The following is a 16,875-nucleotide window of genomic DNA, read 5'->3' on the forward strand; positions in this document are numbered from 1 at the left end:
CCTGAGTAGTTCAGTCAGTTAAGCATCTGCCTTTGGCTCAGGTCATGATCCCAGGGTCCTGGGATCAAATCCCACATCGGGCTTCTTGTGCAGTGGGGAGCCTGCTTTGCCCTCTGCCCCTGTTGCTCTCTCTCTCTGACATAAATAAGTAAAATCTTTAAAAAAAAAAAAAGAAAGAAAGAAAGTTTGTTTCAGTAAATGCTAGTTATAAATTATTGTTCCTCAGGGTACCTGGGTGGCTCAGTCATTTGAGCATCTGACTCTTGGTTTTGGCTCAGGTTGTGATTTCAGGGTCCTGAGATCGAGCCCCCTGATGGGCTCTGTGCTCACAGGAACTCTGCCTGAGATTCTCTCTGCCTTCTTTTGCTCTACCTCACCCCCCACAACTCTGGCTCTCTGTCGCTCAAATAAAATAAATAAATATTAAAAATAAATTATTGTTCTCCCACTCTGATCAGAATTATCTCTTTGGCAGGACCCGGGTGTCCAGATTAGCAATTTTTCCCAAGACCTACCTTGATAAGGCCTCTGTGAACCCTTCTTTGACTTCTACTGGAAGGAGGATCTTTCTCCTTTTTTCTCTCTCTCTCTCTCTTCATTGACAAACTTTGCGTTTTAGAGTACTTTGAGGTTTACAGAAAATTTGAGTAGAAAGCCCGGAGCACTCTCACCATCTCCCTCAATTCCCCCCACCCCAGAGCTTCCTGTTATCAGCGTATGGCCCTGGGGTGGTATATTTGTTATAACTGATGAGCCAGTATTGATCTGTTAGTAACAGAAGTCATAGTTTTACATGAAGGTTCACTCTTGTGCAATTCTGTGGTTTTGAGGAATGTGTAATATCCCATACCCACAATTAAAGTATCTTATGGCGTAGTTTCACTGCCCTCCCCAAACCTCAGGGTACTATCTGTTCACCTATTCACCACCCCCCTCCCTCCCTACTTCCCCAAACCACTAGCAACCACTGATCATTTTATGTTGAAAGTTTGACCCTTTTTCTCTTGACTTCATTCACTCTCTGTGTTCATAGCTTACTTTTCCTACACGTTCTGAACCTACAGAACCTACAGGCAGTTAGGCACACCAGTGTGTGTTTCAGGAATGAATTATTAAGCCCATTTATCCCTAGAATCAAGGCCTGGGTTGAAATTTCATGCAGTCCTTCCTGATGAAGTAGGCATTTGGCTTTGGCACAGGCTATTGAACTAAAGGGACATGGGATTGTGTTTGAACAAAGCTGGACCCCAGTTTTCTAGTTGGCCCGTGCGCAGAGCACTCTCACCCGTAGCTGCATAGTTCTGAGGCCTAAAAAAGGAACAAAACAGACAAACAAAAACAAAAAGGTCATAAACAAAACACAAAGCTATCGCCTAAAGTCACACCAAAGATGACCATGATTTAGTTCTTCAAAGCACTGACCGTTCTTTAGTCTGTATTCTGCTTTTCTACACTCTCTTGGTCTCTCCCTAAACTCTTGCATGGCTCTGCCAACTGCTGCATGGCTGGCTTCCATCCTGGATAGCAACCTCTCCATCTTTCCCTCCCAGAGTCCAGCTAGAGATTGCTGGTTTCTTCCTTTCTCCAGGTCTGGTGCTTCCAGGGGTGTTCCCACACCCCTCTTCCCCAGTCTGACTCCTTCTCTCCCCGTCCTCCCCCAACCGAATCTTCTGACACAGAGATCCTTCATGAGCCCCAGTAATCTCCCTGTGGCTCCCCTTTGGGCCCTGCTCTTGCTTCTGACAAGCCCGTGTGGACCCACCCTGGCCCATGTCGGCCCACAGTGGTCCCTGATGAAGAGCAAAGGTGGGATTCCTTCATGAGATCATTCCTACCTGAGGTCCTACATAAGGTTGTTCTGTAAGAGGGCATCAGATAACACTGAATCCCACAGTGAGGCCTTGTGTCCCCTTTCTGATTCTTTTTCTAACCACCTGAGTAGTTCGAGGAAGAAGGCTCAGCATAGTGCTTGTCTCAGTTGGACGCCTTCCTGACACTAGGTAACTTTGCTTTTTAACAAACGTAGCAGATCTGGGCTCTTCCTTTAGAACCCCCTCGAAGGCAGCAGAATGTCGTCAAAATGCAGTGATGTTTTTATAATATCCATTCCTAGGTTGTCTGTCTATTTTTGGTAAGTGATGCTGGTTTAGAGTAAGTACTCTGGGAGTAAGACAGTGTTTACTTGGAAAATACGCTTATGTAAGGATAATATTATGTAAAGGACAGCACAGTCTCTACCAGATTATGTCAGCCATCGTGAAAGTGGCGCACACTTGTCCAAGGTTTGGGCTTCATAGGCCCAGCTGACCCTCTTGCTTGCAACTGGGGCAGCCTTGTGGCTCCTCCTGTCTGCCTCCCCTCCCTGTGCTCTCACTCCCACCCTCGTTATCCACTTGGGCTGCTGCGTGTCTGGAACCCTGCAGAAGACTGAGGGACCGTTATCAGGGGGCGAGGATTACAATGCCATCCACAGCTCACTGGCCACTCCACTCTGACCCAAGGCAGGCCACATACCTTGTCTGGCCCTCTGATAATCACCCCTTTAAAATGGCTGCCATGGTTCTGGGGAGGGAAGAACGCATGCAGCTGGCCTTGATGTTCTAGACGTTCGGAGGAGTGAGCGGCCACCTGGCTCCGGGTAGTACTCCTCTCCTGGCTACTGTTTCCTGAATTGTTAGCACCTCTTTCCTGCTTTTCCTGCCTTGGGTTCTGCCCCGCCAGGGCCAAAGTGAACATAATAAAGAAAGCAAAAAATGGCGGTTCCCACTGTTACAAATCCAGCTTGGTGGGCTCTGTTTTTGAAGGGAGTGCCCTAGGTTAACCTAGCACACCTGGCCTTAAGTATGTCTGGATGATGAGTGAAACAATGTTTTTGAGACTTGTCTGTAGCATTTCAGAGGTTTAGGACAGCCAAGGCTGCTGTGAAACTGTGTTCAGTTTCAGTAGAGACCCAGAGCCAAGAAACTGCATTTCCATTCAGGGTCTCTCTCTTCTCCCAGATCTTTCTCTTTCCATCTGTCACCAAGGCCTGTTTGTCATGGAGGGTCCTAGAAAGAGATCCATACATGGCACAGGGAGAGTGGGTTTGGGGACAGGCTTAATATCTTGCCTTCCACTCTCCGTTACTGCTGTAAGAGAGCGAGTGGATTTTTACCTCCTTTATCTCCTCTTCCAGAGGAAGAATGACCTGGGTGGAGGGCAGTGGCGCATGGGAACTTGTCCTCTGGGGAGTGCGTTTAAAAGGAGAATTCTTTTTTTTATTTTTTTTTAAGATTTTATCCATTTATCTGACAGAGAGAGACCAAGCAGGCAGAGACGCAGGCAGCGAGAGAGAGAGGAGGAAGCAGGCTCCCCGCCAAGCAGAGAGCCTGATGCAGGACTCACTCCCAGGACCCCGAGATCATGACCTGAGCCGAAGGCAGAGGCCTAAACCACTGAGCCACCCAGGCGCCCCCAAAAGGAGAATTCTTGGGGCTCCTGGGTGGCTCCTTTGGTTAAGCACCTGCCTTCGGCTCAGGTCATGATCTCGGAGTTCCAGGATCGAGCCCCACATCAGGTTCCCTGCTCTGCAGGGAGTCTGCTTCTCCCTCTGACCCACTCCCCTCTCATGCTCCCTGTCACTTTCTCTCTCAAATAAATAAATAAATAAATAAATAAATAAATAAGAAGTCTTGGCTGAGCCTGGCTGCTGGTGGCAGGAGTGAGAACAGTTGCTGGGAGTTGTGTGGGCCCTGGTATCTCTGGCATTCCCTTTCTGGCAAGGTCTGTTCTATTTTCATTGCTCAAGTGCTCGTTCAGGTCTTCCTGAGTTTTTGTGAGCGGGCCGCTCTAACTGGCTGGTCTAACAAGGATGGGAGCTCACATTACCTTCAGCGTTTATACAAGGGTGAACACAGTAGCTCCATAATGCTCACCAGTGCCCTCAGAGAAGGCTAGCATTGTCCCCTTCAAGGTAACGGAAGCCTGGGGAAGCCAAGTCATTTGTCCAGGCACAGGTGGTAGCATTTGAGGCTGGAGGTTAAGCTCCAGTCTGTGTGTCTCACCTGAAGCTGCATACTTGACAGCAGAGCCAGAATGGGAGCTCTGGTCCTACTCAGTACCTTCCCTGCATACTCTGTTAGGTCAACCAGACTCTCTTAGAAAGCCCTTTCTCTTTCTTCTTTAAATGATGCTGCTCTAGAGGAAGGAAACCCGTCAAGATTTCATCCATGCTGTCTGTCCATCCCAATGTATTCTTCAGAGTGGGAATGTTTTTAGGGAGCTAACTCTAATTACCCAGACGGGAATTTATTTTAAATAACCACCTGTGCCTTCGTCTTTAAAAGGATCTCAAGTCCCCACTGGGATCACAGTCTGTGCTTTGTGATTTGAACGCAGGTAACAAAATATTTGATTTTGGAACACATTCTTCATTTTATATTCTCCTTTTCTGTTCCTAGGATTATAGTTCTTATTCTGAGCGGCTGGAATGTCGGCAGAGTATAGAACAGATGTGCCTTAAGTACTGTTCTCAGGCTGACTTTGTTCACTGGGAAGAAGTCCACAGAGGGCTCTGGTTTCTCTGTGAGGCGTGTTCTCATTACCTCAGATACACAGAAGTGGTGATTTAAGTTCTTTTAAGTTGAAGACTAGATGAGGAAGACTAAAATGGGAACCCACATCTCCAGTAGGCTCGAGTTCAAGATTCTGTTCTTTCATTCTCTGTTCTAGTTGGAATCCAGCCTTTTTTTCCCCTCTCTTTTGGCACCACACCCAGTGTGAAGCCCAATGCCGGGCTCGAACTCACGACCCTGAGTCAAGACCTGAGCTGAGATCAAGAGTCAGATGCTTAACCAACTGAGCCACCCAGGTGCCCTGAATCCAGCCATTCGTAACCACATTCCTCCTCGCAGAGTTTATTTTCTCCTCCCTCTCCCTCTTCCTTCTTCCTTCGCTCTCTCTCTTCTTTTCCTTCCCTTCCTATCTTTTTCTCTTCTCTCCCTTTTTCTGATAATCTGCATTTTTTATGGTTGCTTTTCCTAATCATTACCATACACTAGTGAGGGTGAAAAGAAAGTGCATTGTCAGACCTGAAGGGCCGGTGCTATCCTAGATTGTAAGTTAGATCCCTTTATAAGCTGCATGAATATATCCAGGCCATAAGGAGCAGGTTTAAAGCACTGCTTTTAAAAGCTTTGGGTTTAAAGATACTGGATTCCTTAAGTTACCCTCCATAGAGAACTGGTCATCAATTTGAGCCCTGGAACAGTCAGATTCAGTAGCAAACAGTAAAGAGAGCCCCGTCAGAAAGAGCCCTTTGTCATAAGGTTTCAGGATCTGTGGTTCAGTGGTTTGGTGGATCCAGGGTCCAGAGGTAGGAGAGGTGGATTCGCTTCCAACTGGAACTAATTAGCTCTGTCACTTGGAGAAAGTCACTCGCCTTTGTGCACATCTCCCCCTTTGGAAAATGGGGACAGTCTCTCTTCAATATACTTAGTTTAAGGCTTTTAGAAATACTTTTAAGTGCTGTGAATAATTTGAATGGAATCAATATAACTAATATTCGAGAGTGTTTACTGTGTTAGTTTTGTAATATGTGCATGTGCCCACATATGGGCATGCATACACACACACACACACACACACACACACACCCATTTATTCCTGGCAGCCACACTGAGAAGTGAGCTAGGAATTACTATCCACTCTGAGCTGATAAAATCTGAGGTTCTGAGGGGTTAAGTCCTAACTCAAGATCCCACACCTCGTTAAGTTGTCCACCTGATTTTCCCAGCTGGGGGAGTAGCCAGCAGGACCCAACCTGGTCTGCTGGTATACCCAGCACCCTGCTGGCCTGCAGGACCTCACTGTACTCAGCCCTTCGCAGCAGGGCAGGACCCAAGGCAGTGAGGGTCCTTGGCTATTTTAGGCTCTGAGTAGTTTTATTTGGGGTTCCAGATGGTCCCAGTATGCCCTAGAAATACCATCTTTCTTCGTATACGAAGAAATTGCTTCGTATACGACATCACTGCTAGATGTCCAGACTAGATCATTTCACCTCTTCGGACATCTGCTCATGGATGTTGGACCCTGTCAGCGGCTGGTCATGGAATGTGAGGAACCCTGCAGGGCCCCAGGCAACAGCCCTTTCTAACATCATGGAGGATGACTTTTAATCACAGATGGCAGATCTGCTTGTCTTGTGGGTTTTCAACCCTAGCACATGTTCATCTATAGGGCTGGTCTGTGAACTCACAGGCAAGCATGTTTTGTAACCAGTAAGGTTTCGTTTTATGTAACCTGGGGGTGGTCAGCAGTTATGCTGTTCTTCAAGGCCAAGCCCACAGCCGTGTCTTTCAGACTTTCCTGTGTCTGAGGACGGTTTGCCTAGTCTACCCTTTGTAGTGGACCCCACATGCATGGAAAGAGTTCAAATTAATGAAGTAGTTTAATGAACCCCTTTAATAAAAGGTGGAGAACAAGCTGGGGACCTCGAGGGACAGCGTTTGTTCAAACTCTGTGAACTGAGGTTTGGATATCTCTGGTCTGCGTGATGAAAAGAAATAATATTAGCACTACAGCAGTCTGTAGAGCAAGAGTCTTGTTACTCCTATCTCTGAAACATACACCAGGCCTGTAACCCATCTCTGTGCTCTATCTATTTAGATTTCTGACTGTTGAGCCAGAGAAGGTGTATTTAATTAGCATTTGAAGAGTTTCCAATGATGCCATCTCAATGATGCTAATTTTACTTGGCTCATGTCTTTGTACATACCGTAGGCCCGAGATAGCTTTTGCCCCTTGGCTGATATCTGATGCTTGTTGAAGGAAGTAATGATCATGCCAGACGTTCCTGAGGCTAGATGTTCCCTAGGTGGGAGGGTGGTCATATTTCATACCTGGGCTCACTACTGGCGGTAGCTGGCCCCCTTCCATGGAGCTGTTTACTTCAGTTCTTTGCTAAGAAAATAAAGAACACCAGAAGAGCGCTGACCTATTAGAGAGAAACTGTGTAGTCCCTAAGTCTATTATATGAAGTTTCTGCTGGAGATGCTTCTTCTGCCTCCCTAGACACACAGAACTGTGCCTGGGACACACAGAACCAGGGTTTCTAGTGCTGATCTCTCACGTGGTGCTGGGCTGGCTGATGGCTGCATGAGAGCCTTTTGTGGAGTTTATAAAGTACACATCTCGTGGCCTAGAGCCAGGCCTGGGAATCCATATTCTTCTAATGTGCACCCTAGTTTGGGAAGCATAGCTCTGGGACTGCCTCATATAATTTTGCAATTACTGTTAAAACAGTAGTCCAGTTTTCTGGCCACATCACATCATTTTGTGACTCAGATGCCTTTCCATCATAATGACACGATACAACCTTCTGTGTCCCACCCTTCACCCATCTGTTTTACCAAAACTTAACAGCTGTCTAGGATGGGCTCCAGGAATGAAGGTAAAGAGATCAAAAGAGGCATGGTCCCAAGACCAAAGGAGTGTTTGCTCTAGCCAAAACAGGAAAGCAGCTATTCGAGAGCAATAGAATTGTTTGAACTAAATGGCAAGGGGAGCAGGTGGGATTTGCTGGCAAGTCAGGTAATGCATCCTACAGGAGAAAGCCATTCGACTGGAGGCTTGACAAAGGAGAGGGTGGTTGTCAGAAGCCACATGAACACGGGAGAAGGCAGGGAGAACTTTGTGGCAAAGTCTTAGTGGCCACAGAGCCTGCTATGTAACAATAACTACATGCGTCTTACTTTGCTGTGGTATGAAACACAAGGCCATCCATGACGGAAATGAGGGCGGGCCTACGGACGAATCCCAGATCGGGAGGGGCTCGTGGATCACGTGTGGTGGGACTTTGCAATTGATGTCATTCACACATCTTCCTTGCTGGCACACGAGGGTGTTTTCCCTGGTGCCTCATTGATCCGTACCTCGTTCAGAGCCTCTCCCCTGACAGTATGGCGTGATGAAATCTACTCTCATGTAATCCCCGGGAGTGGGCGGAACTAAGTGGCACTTTGCTGTACCCGTGCGGATGCCTAGCCTCAAGTCTCATTTTTTGGCCTTGTTCACACCCTTTTATTTCCAAAGCCAGAAGTCAGCCTGTTTGTGGGCTTCCTCCCCCATTAATCTGAGGTCCTTTTTGAAAGCTAATTGTCTGCCTTGCCCGCTTTGTCTCTGCTGCTTTTCTTCTTGATCCCTGAACTCCGCATCTTGAAATTGATCTTTTTCTGGTTTTCAGAGAAACAAAACTCATTTCTGCCACAGGGCGTGTTGTTCCCTCTGCCTGCAGCTCTCCATCCCTGCCCCATCTACATGATCTTCCCCACAAAGGACTCTTTCCACCTCTGGTTAAACAAGTTTGCTCCCCTGTACTTTGTGACCCTTGATTTAGTTTTACGTTGTTTTATTGACTTTCTTTTTCCTTGATTGCCACGTATCCCTTTTCGGTTTCGTGAAACAGTGGCACGGTATGACTCATTAACAACAGGATCCTCTCTATGTATTTAGTCATACATATTAATTACTTGCTGGATGAGTGGGTGGATGGATGAAAGGATGGATGGACCTGAAGTCTGTCAGTTGAATTCTTAACAAATGCAATGTACATTGTCTTTTCAAGTTGTTCCACTCAGCCAGGCTCCTGCAAATTCTCTTCTCCTTCAGGAATCCAGTAAAGCCATATGTACTCTTCATGCTACAATCCAAACTCCAGTCAGTCATTCTTTTACTGAAATCTGGGATATTAAAAGCTGACTCTGATTGGCTCCCCTCCTGAAATATATGAACTATATATTTATATTTTCTTTTGTAAAAATATATTTTACTTATTTATTTGAGAGAGATCGACAGCATGAGAAAGAGGGTGAGCACGAGTGAAGGGAAGGGCAGAGGGAGAGGGAGAAGCAGGCTCCCCACTAGAGGGGAGATCGACATGAGCCTTGATTCCAGGACCCTGGGATCATGACCTGAGCTGAAGGCAGACGCTTAACGACTGAGCCACATAGGTGCCCTGATCCCATATTTTCTTAATAACCTTGGAGTGTATATGGATGTTTCCAGTTGGATCCCTTATCCAAACTTCATCTAAGCTATAATTTTTATTTATTTTTTATTTTTATTTTTTAAAGATTTTATTTATTTATTTGACAGAGAGGCAGGCAGAGAGAGAGAGAGAGAGGGAAGCAGGCTCCCTGCTGAGCAGAGAGCCCGATGCGGGACTCGATCCCAGGACCCTGAGATCATGACCTGAGCCGAAGGCAGCGGCTTAACCCACTGAGCCACCCAGGCACCCAAAGCTATAATTTTTAAAAAGACTTTAATTATAAGAAGGCCATTTTTTCCCCATAATAATGGCAACAAACACATTTCAGAAAAATCGGAGTTTAATGAAGCAAATATGAATCCTGCATAATTTCTCCACCCTGGGTTAAATACTATAGAACAGTAGAGCTATTTTATCTTTTTTCCATTCACTGCTTGTCCTACACTTTCCACCACCTTGTGTGTATGTGTGCATACATGTGTAAATATCCTGAATTTAAAAATTTTAAAATATCCCCATGTCATTATAAAGACTTTCAAAAGCTGTTTCATTGCCTGGTTGAGCGCCAACAGGGTGCTAGGCACTGGAGTACATATTATATACTGCTTTAAATATTTATTGCTTACTTAGCCAGGAAAGATAATACAAATAGTGTCTGCCCTCAGGTAGTGATGTTTCTCAGTGGCTATGGTAGGTTGTAGGAGCAAGAGGTGGAACTGTAGAATAGTTTGAATTTGGGGCATATGTGAAAGACCGGATCCTCAACAAATATACCCAGTTCGAACACCTACTGCATTGAGCACACAGCTGTCTTAAGTAAATAGGTTCCTACTAGACCTCTAGAACAGTGAACTGGGAAAACCTCGGCTGACCCTTCTTCTCTGAATTCCTAGTTCTGAGAATAACTTCTGTTTGCATTCTTTTCTAGAGTGACCGTCTTCTCATCAAGGGCGGTAGAATTGTCAACGATGATCAGTCCTTTTATGCTGATATTTACATGGAAGATGGCTTAATAAAGTAAGTATGTAGAGCCTTTATCTTTTTGTACTTCCTCTCTTCATCAGAGGCTCAGAAAGAAGCTTGCTTCTTTTTTGCTTCCTAGACCTTTGATTCTTTGTGTTTCATTTCTTCTTCTCCTTAAAAATGAGGCTTTATTTGAGAGAGAGAAAGATAGGGTGCACAGGGGGAAGGGCAGAGAAAGAGAGAGAGACTCCTCAAGCAGACTCCCCACTGAGCATGAAACCTATATGGGGCTCCATCTCCGGACCCTGAGATCATGACCTGAGCTGAAACCAAGAGTTGGACTGACTGAGCCACCCAGGCGCCCCAAAGTGAATCTTTATTTGAACCCTTCATTCTGGGTGCCCATAATCCCTTAAAATGGGAGCTTGCCTTAATTTATATGGGTCTTGTGAATGAAGTGAGAAATTTGAATTTGATCAACCAAATGATGCTGCGGGCTCCCTTGTGTGAACTATATTGACAGGCACTCTCTGCATCTTAGAGAGGTGGAAGATGGGACTGTTGTCCTTAAGTTGATTGAAAAAATGTGCACAAAATGACAGCACCCTAGAAATATAAGGCCTTGTACAGTTGGTGTCAAAGGAGTTCAAGTGAAGATAAATGCCCAGAAAGGAGAAATCCCTTCAGAGGATGGTGTGGGGCTGGAAAGGGCATTTGGGCCGAGCCGTGACTTAGGCAAAAAATCTGGGTGGGCTGAGCACAGATGCGACATACACCTCAGACAAGATTTTCAAAGAGATGCTTCAGGGATGTACACTTACCTTACAAAATGATTTGTTACCGGGTGCCTGTAAGTGGTGCAGTTGCGTTTCCTTTCTGTGTAGGCTCCCTCTGGAGTAACCTGTAAAAGAGATATGGTCTGTACATAGCCTTTCATCACGGACAGCGAGACAGGCTCCCACCCTGAGAAGATTTTGGATAAGATCAGTGTATGCAGTGCATCTAGCAGCCATCCCGGGCCTTGTTAACATTTTATTTTTATATTTGTAAACTCATTAGCTCATGTAAGGTTCTGGTCATAGTGGATCTTTTCCTTATCTTTGAAGCCCTGGCTTAGATAGAACTTTCTGTAGGTGGCTGTTCCTTGTCAGCCGCCAAATCTAGGCCGGTTTCCCTTCTATGAGCCTTCAAAACTCCTTGTGCTCTTCGCAGTCAGCAGCGGTTCTGACAGTGTTGAGCATCTGAAGGCAACACCCTGTCTTGTTCAGCTCCATATCTGAGCACGTCACCCAGTCTTTGGCACGGAGAGACTTTTATAAGAGCTACCTTTTAGTGACAGTGAAGCCTGTGACAGTGGCGGTTAAATGTTTTACGTGCCTCATTTCCTTTAATCTGCCAGCAATCCCACGAAGCAAGTGTGATTACTACCTTTTTCTCAGATGAGGAGAGAGAGGAGCACAGGGAGAAAATAACTTGGTAACAATCAACATATTAATCAAGTACATTGCATGAATGAATGAACTTGCATGAATGAAGATATTCTTGTTTAGTCGCCTTACCTACAGGAACACTGTTGGAAAAATGGAAACAGTAGGCAAGCGAACCAACATGAAACAAGAATTTCTTCAAAAGATAAGCCCCAAATGATCTTATATTTTTCTCTTACTAAAAAGTTATGGTGTATCGTCAGCTCTCTTTGGAGATGGTAAGTTCCCTCATTTAGAGATTCTCAGAGATGGAAAAAAGGCAGTACCTAATACTTCTTCCTCATTTCAGAGCTCATGATGGGTATCCCTAATTGATCACAACACTTTGAACAGTTGAGCCTTAAGCATAGGCTCAGATTCCATCTTCATGCCATGAGCCAGGCATCTGCTACTAGAGATGCCGTCTCTACTAGAAGAGAGAAGGCCGCTTGCCGGGGGCTTATAGAAGGGATGTAACCATCACATATGTGTGTGTCGGTGGTAGAGAGAAGGGTGGCTCTTCATCCAGTCCTGACATTTTCTCAGTCTTTAAAAACATTCGGAAATCACAGAGCGTGAAAACAGAAATAATTCCCTCCAGTGGTTACATGGCTGTTTGTCTGTCTGTGAATGTTTATGGAATGCCTGCTGTCTGGAAAGTGGTTGCCCAAGGCACAAGACCCACACTATGTCACATGTTTTGGTGGCTGTCCTTGGGACCTACATCGCCTTCCCAGGACCTTACAGTCTCTGAGGGGGACTGAGATATCTGTATTTATTCAAGGGACATAACATGACCAGGCACTATCAGTAACCACGGTTGAAGTAGTGGAGTAGATGAGATTTGGGGGGGAAGAGGGTGCTGTGTGGGATTAGCATGTTTATTAATTACCATAGCTGACACTTACGGAATTTTCCTGTGCCTAGCAGTGTTCTGTGGGCTTAATGCATACTAACACTTAATCTACACCACAAACCTATGGAGGAAACGTTTTTTATTACATTTTACAGAGGAAGGAATTAAGACACAGTGAGGTTAAGCAACTTGGCCAAGGTCATAAAGCCAGTAATTAGCAGAGCCAGGATCGTGAACCCACATAGTCTCCTCTAGGGCAGATCTGCTCTTAATTATTAGACCCGGCTGTCAGTCGGGATTTGACCAAGGAGGGGAGATGGAAGCCAAGCCTTCATTTGAGGATTCATGTGACCTTGAGTGGCTCCATGGAGAAAAAGGGGGAAGGCATTTCTGTTTTAGATGTGGTATTCTACTCATTTTCAAGATGGTGGAAACACACAAGCAGTCACACACACACGGGCTGGGTACCTGCCTCTTCATGGCCTTGGTTCTCCATCTGCCTCTGAGGAAGATCAGGGAGGGAGAAGAATGGGAACAAAGGGGCCAGTATCTGGACTCTAATGGAGGTACAGTCAGAGGCTGTATTTTTTCCACAGTGTGTTTTGAATTGTGGTGGCTCTGGAATCGCCTGGGGCGGGGGTGGGGAGATGTGGTGAAGTTGACCTCTTAGGGATGTCAGGAATACTTTATTTTAGTTGCAGACCTTAGACTTTGGAAGGCCACTGGTGGACTTCTTACTTGCCCAAGAGGAAGTCTTTCTGGGCTGGCTGTGAACAAAAGGGGAATGTGTTCATGCCACTGGTAGTGGGGTACAGGTCTTCCCGACTTAGGACGTGTTTAGTCATAATGTTGAGGCTTGTGACTCTTAAGTCTCCCTAGAATTAACTGGCCATTTAAGCCAGAGGTGTGAAGTCACCTATAAACCAAGCAACATCAGGCAGTCCATGAGGTAACATTTGGCCAGGAGCAATTGTCTTTGTCACTTGCCTGGTGTAGGTAGTATGTCTCTGGAGTGCTCATCAGCTTCCTCCCCACCTGGGTCCCCTTTCTTCCTTCCAGGGATGCGCCAAAGCTTCCTGGGCAAAGGTGTGTCTGGTACAGATGGTCACCCTCACCTTCCTTCTTGCTTCTTGATGCTTCTGTTAAGATGTCCACCACTGGGTGTGTCCGTCTTTGGCTTCTGCCTTTCGATCTGCCTTTGGTTGTGATTTATAGATAAGTTATCAGGGAAGGGTGGAATTGGGAGTCAAGACCGATGTACAAAATGACCCCAGCAGATCCCTCTTGTTAGGAACACAGATGCGCTCACTAAAGAGGGTAGCTAAGTTGATATACGTAATCTCTAGAAGATTCGTTACTTCCTTCAGTCTCTCCTAGTGGTTCATTATTTTACAGTCTCTTAATCCTTTTCCAAATGTTACTTTCCACCCTTCCCTAAGATAAAGAACAAAATGAAAGGGATACCCAAAACACCTATTTTTTTTTAAAAAAAACATTTCTTACACACCTATATTGTAGACATTGTCCATCCCACAGGATTATAGCACGAAGCCAGGACCCACGGTTCCACCCAGCAGCAGATCAGCTCATTTTGCATCTGTAGAAGTTGTTTTCTGGGTGTACACCTGTCTTCATTTGTTTCTTGATTGTTCGTCTTGCAAATCACTTGCAAAGATCACTCCAATCCGTACAAGTTGCCATGTCTAAACTTTTTATAATCCTATGTTTGTCTTCAAAGTGGCTCTTTTAAATGATCAGTTGCTTTCCTGTGTCACCAGGCAAATTGGAGACAATCTGATTGTCCCTGGAGGAGTGAAGACCATCGAAGCCAATGGGAAGATGGTGATCCCTGGAGGCATCGATGTCCACACCCACTTCCAGATGCCGTACAAGGGAATGACCACAGTGGATGACTTCTTCCAAGGGACGAAGGCTGCCTTAGCAGGGGGCACCACCATGATCAGTGAGTCACCCGGCTCTACACACTCCTGGTCCCAACAAATGACTCTTTCACTGGCGGGTTAACTGTGTGCTCTCTGGCGGTACCTTGTACATGTCTGCCAGTTTGGTGTACAAATCTTCTGCCTGATGGGACCTGAGGAAAGCAGGTGGTCGTGAGGAGCCTGGCAGCTCCCTGAAGTTGCCTAGAGGAGATTCATGGGGCGCATGGCCAGGAAAACAGCTGTCCCCTCTTGTCCACCTGAGAGCATGGCTGGGTGTGTGGCTGGTGGGGAATCTGCAGTCATCTCTGGGTTGGACACTGGGAAAAGTGTGGAGATGGGCTACACATTATTTCAGCATTTCCAGCTCGGGCCCGAGGTAGGAGGGGGCAGAGGGTGCAGGCAGAGCTGTGTGGATGGGGCTCAGCCTCCCTGAGAGGGAAGGGTAATGGGGACCTGCAGTGCTTGAGAAACTTGTGGGCTTTGGTGGCATTGACTGTTACCTGGTCTGCCCTGTAGGAACTGTCTGAAGATGAGGCAAGTGGTGGGGGAGGTCCCCCCATTTTTTTTTCTGTTTTCTTTCTTTCTTCCCTCCTTCCCTCCTTCTTTCCTTCCTTTCTTCCTCTCTCTCTCTTTCCCTCCCTCTCTTTCTTTTCCTGGGAACTGTTGCAATTCCAGAGAAACCTAGGGAGTTGCATGCTATGGGATTATGGAACAGATAGCATTCCAGAGTAGTCCTTCCTGTTCCAAAGGAATCCCAAGGAACTGGGTCCCCTCCCAGTCCCCAGCCTAAACTTGGTCAGCAAGAGCACTGTTTATTTTACCACTGTCTATACCCATCCAAGAACACAGAATGGCTGAGCTATGGGGTGGCTCATTGTCTTCTGCCTCCTTTGTGACTTGGAGCTCTAACAAGGTTGGTCCCCAGCAAGTTGGGTGTGGAAGCCCAGGAAAATTGCACCAAGGCCGTAAAAGGTGCAATTCAGGGAGACTGAAGCTTCTCTCCAGTCAAAGGCAGGAAGCCAGCTGACCTCTCAGCAGCTGTCTGCCCACCAGAGCCCTGATGCCGGTCCAGACATCAGGGATGCGGCTCCTGGCGTCTGTTTTCTGATAAGCGCATGTGGGCAGCCTGTGGTAGGAGGCTGAGGAAGTGAGTGATCCTGGTTTGGCTTTCTGCCTTCCGGGCAGGGAGTTGGGCCTGTTCAGTGTCCAGGGAGTGTGTATTGTGCAAGGTCCTCTTGGTTAGAGAAGGAGCTAGAGGGAAGCCAGCGCTGCAGGGGATGTGAGAAAACCATACCAAGAAACCCAAAGCTGTACGTGTCCTTCCTAGATAATCTAAGCCCCTGGATAGGCAGCCAGAGAAGAAAACCCATAAAATCTACGTCCCTGTTATAGTCTGGCTATAGTTTCCTTCCTATGAAGCAGAAACAGGATCAAAATAGACGTACTGTGTCTTAGTGGTGTTTTAGTGTATCATTTCACAAATAATCCTGGTGTGGATGTCTTTCCGTTCACCTGTTTTCATTCCACAACAGCATTTAAAATGGGTGCCTAATCATCCATTTTATGAAGATGTATTTATGATGTAGACAAACTTCTCTACTGTTGAAGACTTTGATGGTTTCCAGTTTTTCACTTAAATAAATATGTAGATAAGGCTTGCAGTGGCAAGCATCTTCAGCACCTACATTTTGCAAACAGCATGTTTATTTCCTTGGGAATAAGTCTTAGGTACAGGCATAATCATCGAATTAAGGTATGAAAAAATCAAAATTTTTGATGTATGTTTCACAATTTTTCTTAGGGAAGTTGTACCAATTTGCACGTCCCCTCACCTGTCCAAGGGAGGTATGAGGGTGGCCCTTTTGTCTTAGCCTTCCCAATTATAAATGTCATTATTTTGAATAGTGCTTTCCACGGTGGCCGGTGCTGCAGGAGTAGCTTTAGGCCTTAAAAGAAAAAATACATGTAATTTATTTATTTGACAGACAGAAATCACAAGTAGGCAGAGAGGCAGGCCGAGAGAGAGAGAGAGAGAAAGAGAGAGGAGGAAGCAGGCTTGTTGCTGGGCAGAGAGCCCGACTTGGGGCTCTATCTCAGGACCCTGGGATCATGACCTGAGCCAAAGGCAGAGGCTTTAACCCACTGAGCCACCCAGGTGCCCCAGAAAACATATATTTTTTTTAGGATTTTATTTATTCTAGAGAGATAGAGAGAGAGCAGGGGGAGAGGGACAGAAGAGAGGGACAAACAGTCTCTCCGCTGATCTCGCTGTAGGGCTAGATCTCAAGACCCCAAGATCGTGACTTGAGCCACAACTGAGAGTTGGACACTTAACTCACTGAGCCACCCAGGTGCCCCACGTAAAGATACGCTTGATAAAAAGTTGACATGGAAATAAGATCTGTGGGCTGAGCATCAGGTTTATGACACTGGCTCTTCGCTATGGCAAGAAGCACAAGGACGTCAGTGTCCTGTACTCTGACATCACTTTACCCTCTTTCCAACTTAGAAGGGAGTCTGACTTGCTTCCCGTAATACTGGCAATAATGGCACATAGTAGGCACCCACTGACATCATGGAGCACTTACTGTGTGCCAGGCATCAGGTGAGAATCTTTTCGTG

General features: G+C 46.1%; 1 protein-coding gene across 2 annotated transcripts in view; it reads left to right on the forward strand.

The window, feature by feature from the left end:
- DPYSL3 (dihydropyrimidinase like 3) overlaps window positions 1-16,875 on the forward strand; it is a 112,811-nt gene that overhangs the window by 70,523 nt on the left and 25,413 nt on the right. For both annotated transcript variants that reach the window (XM_044224967.1, XM_044224975.1), the window contains exons 2-3: window positions 9,954-10,042; window positions 14,089-14,273. In XM_044224967.1, coding sequence (XP_044080902.1) covers window positions 9,954-10,042; window positions 14,089-14,273 — 274 coding nt within the window. The remainder of the gene's footprint in view (window positions 1-9,953; window positions 10,043-14,088; window positions 14,274-16,875) is intronic.

This window comes from Neovison vison, chromosome 1, assembly GCF_020171115.1.
Source record: "Neovison vison isolate M4711 chromosome 1, ASM_NN_V1, whole genome shotgun sequence".
In the NCBI taxonomy this organism is placed as follows: domain Eukaryota; kingdom Metazoa; phylum Chordata; class Mammalia; order Carnivora; family Mustelidae; genus Neogale; species Neogale vison.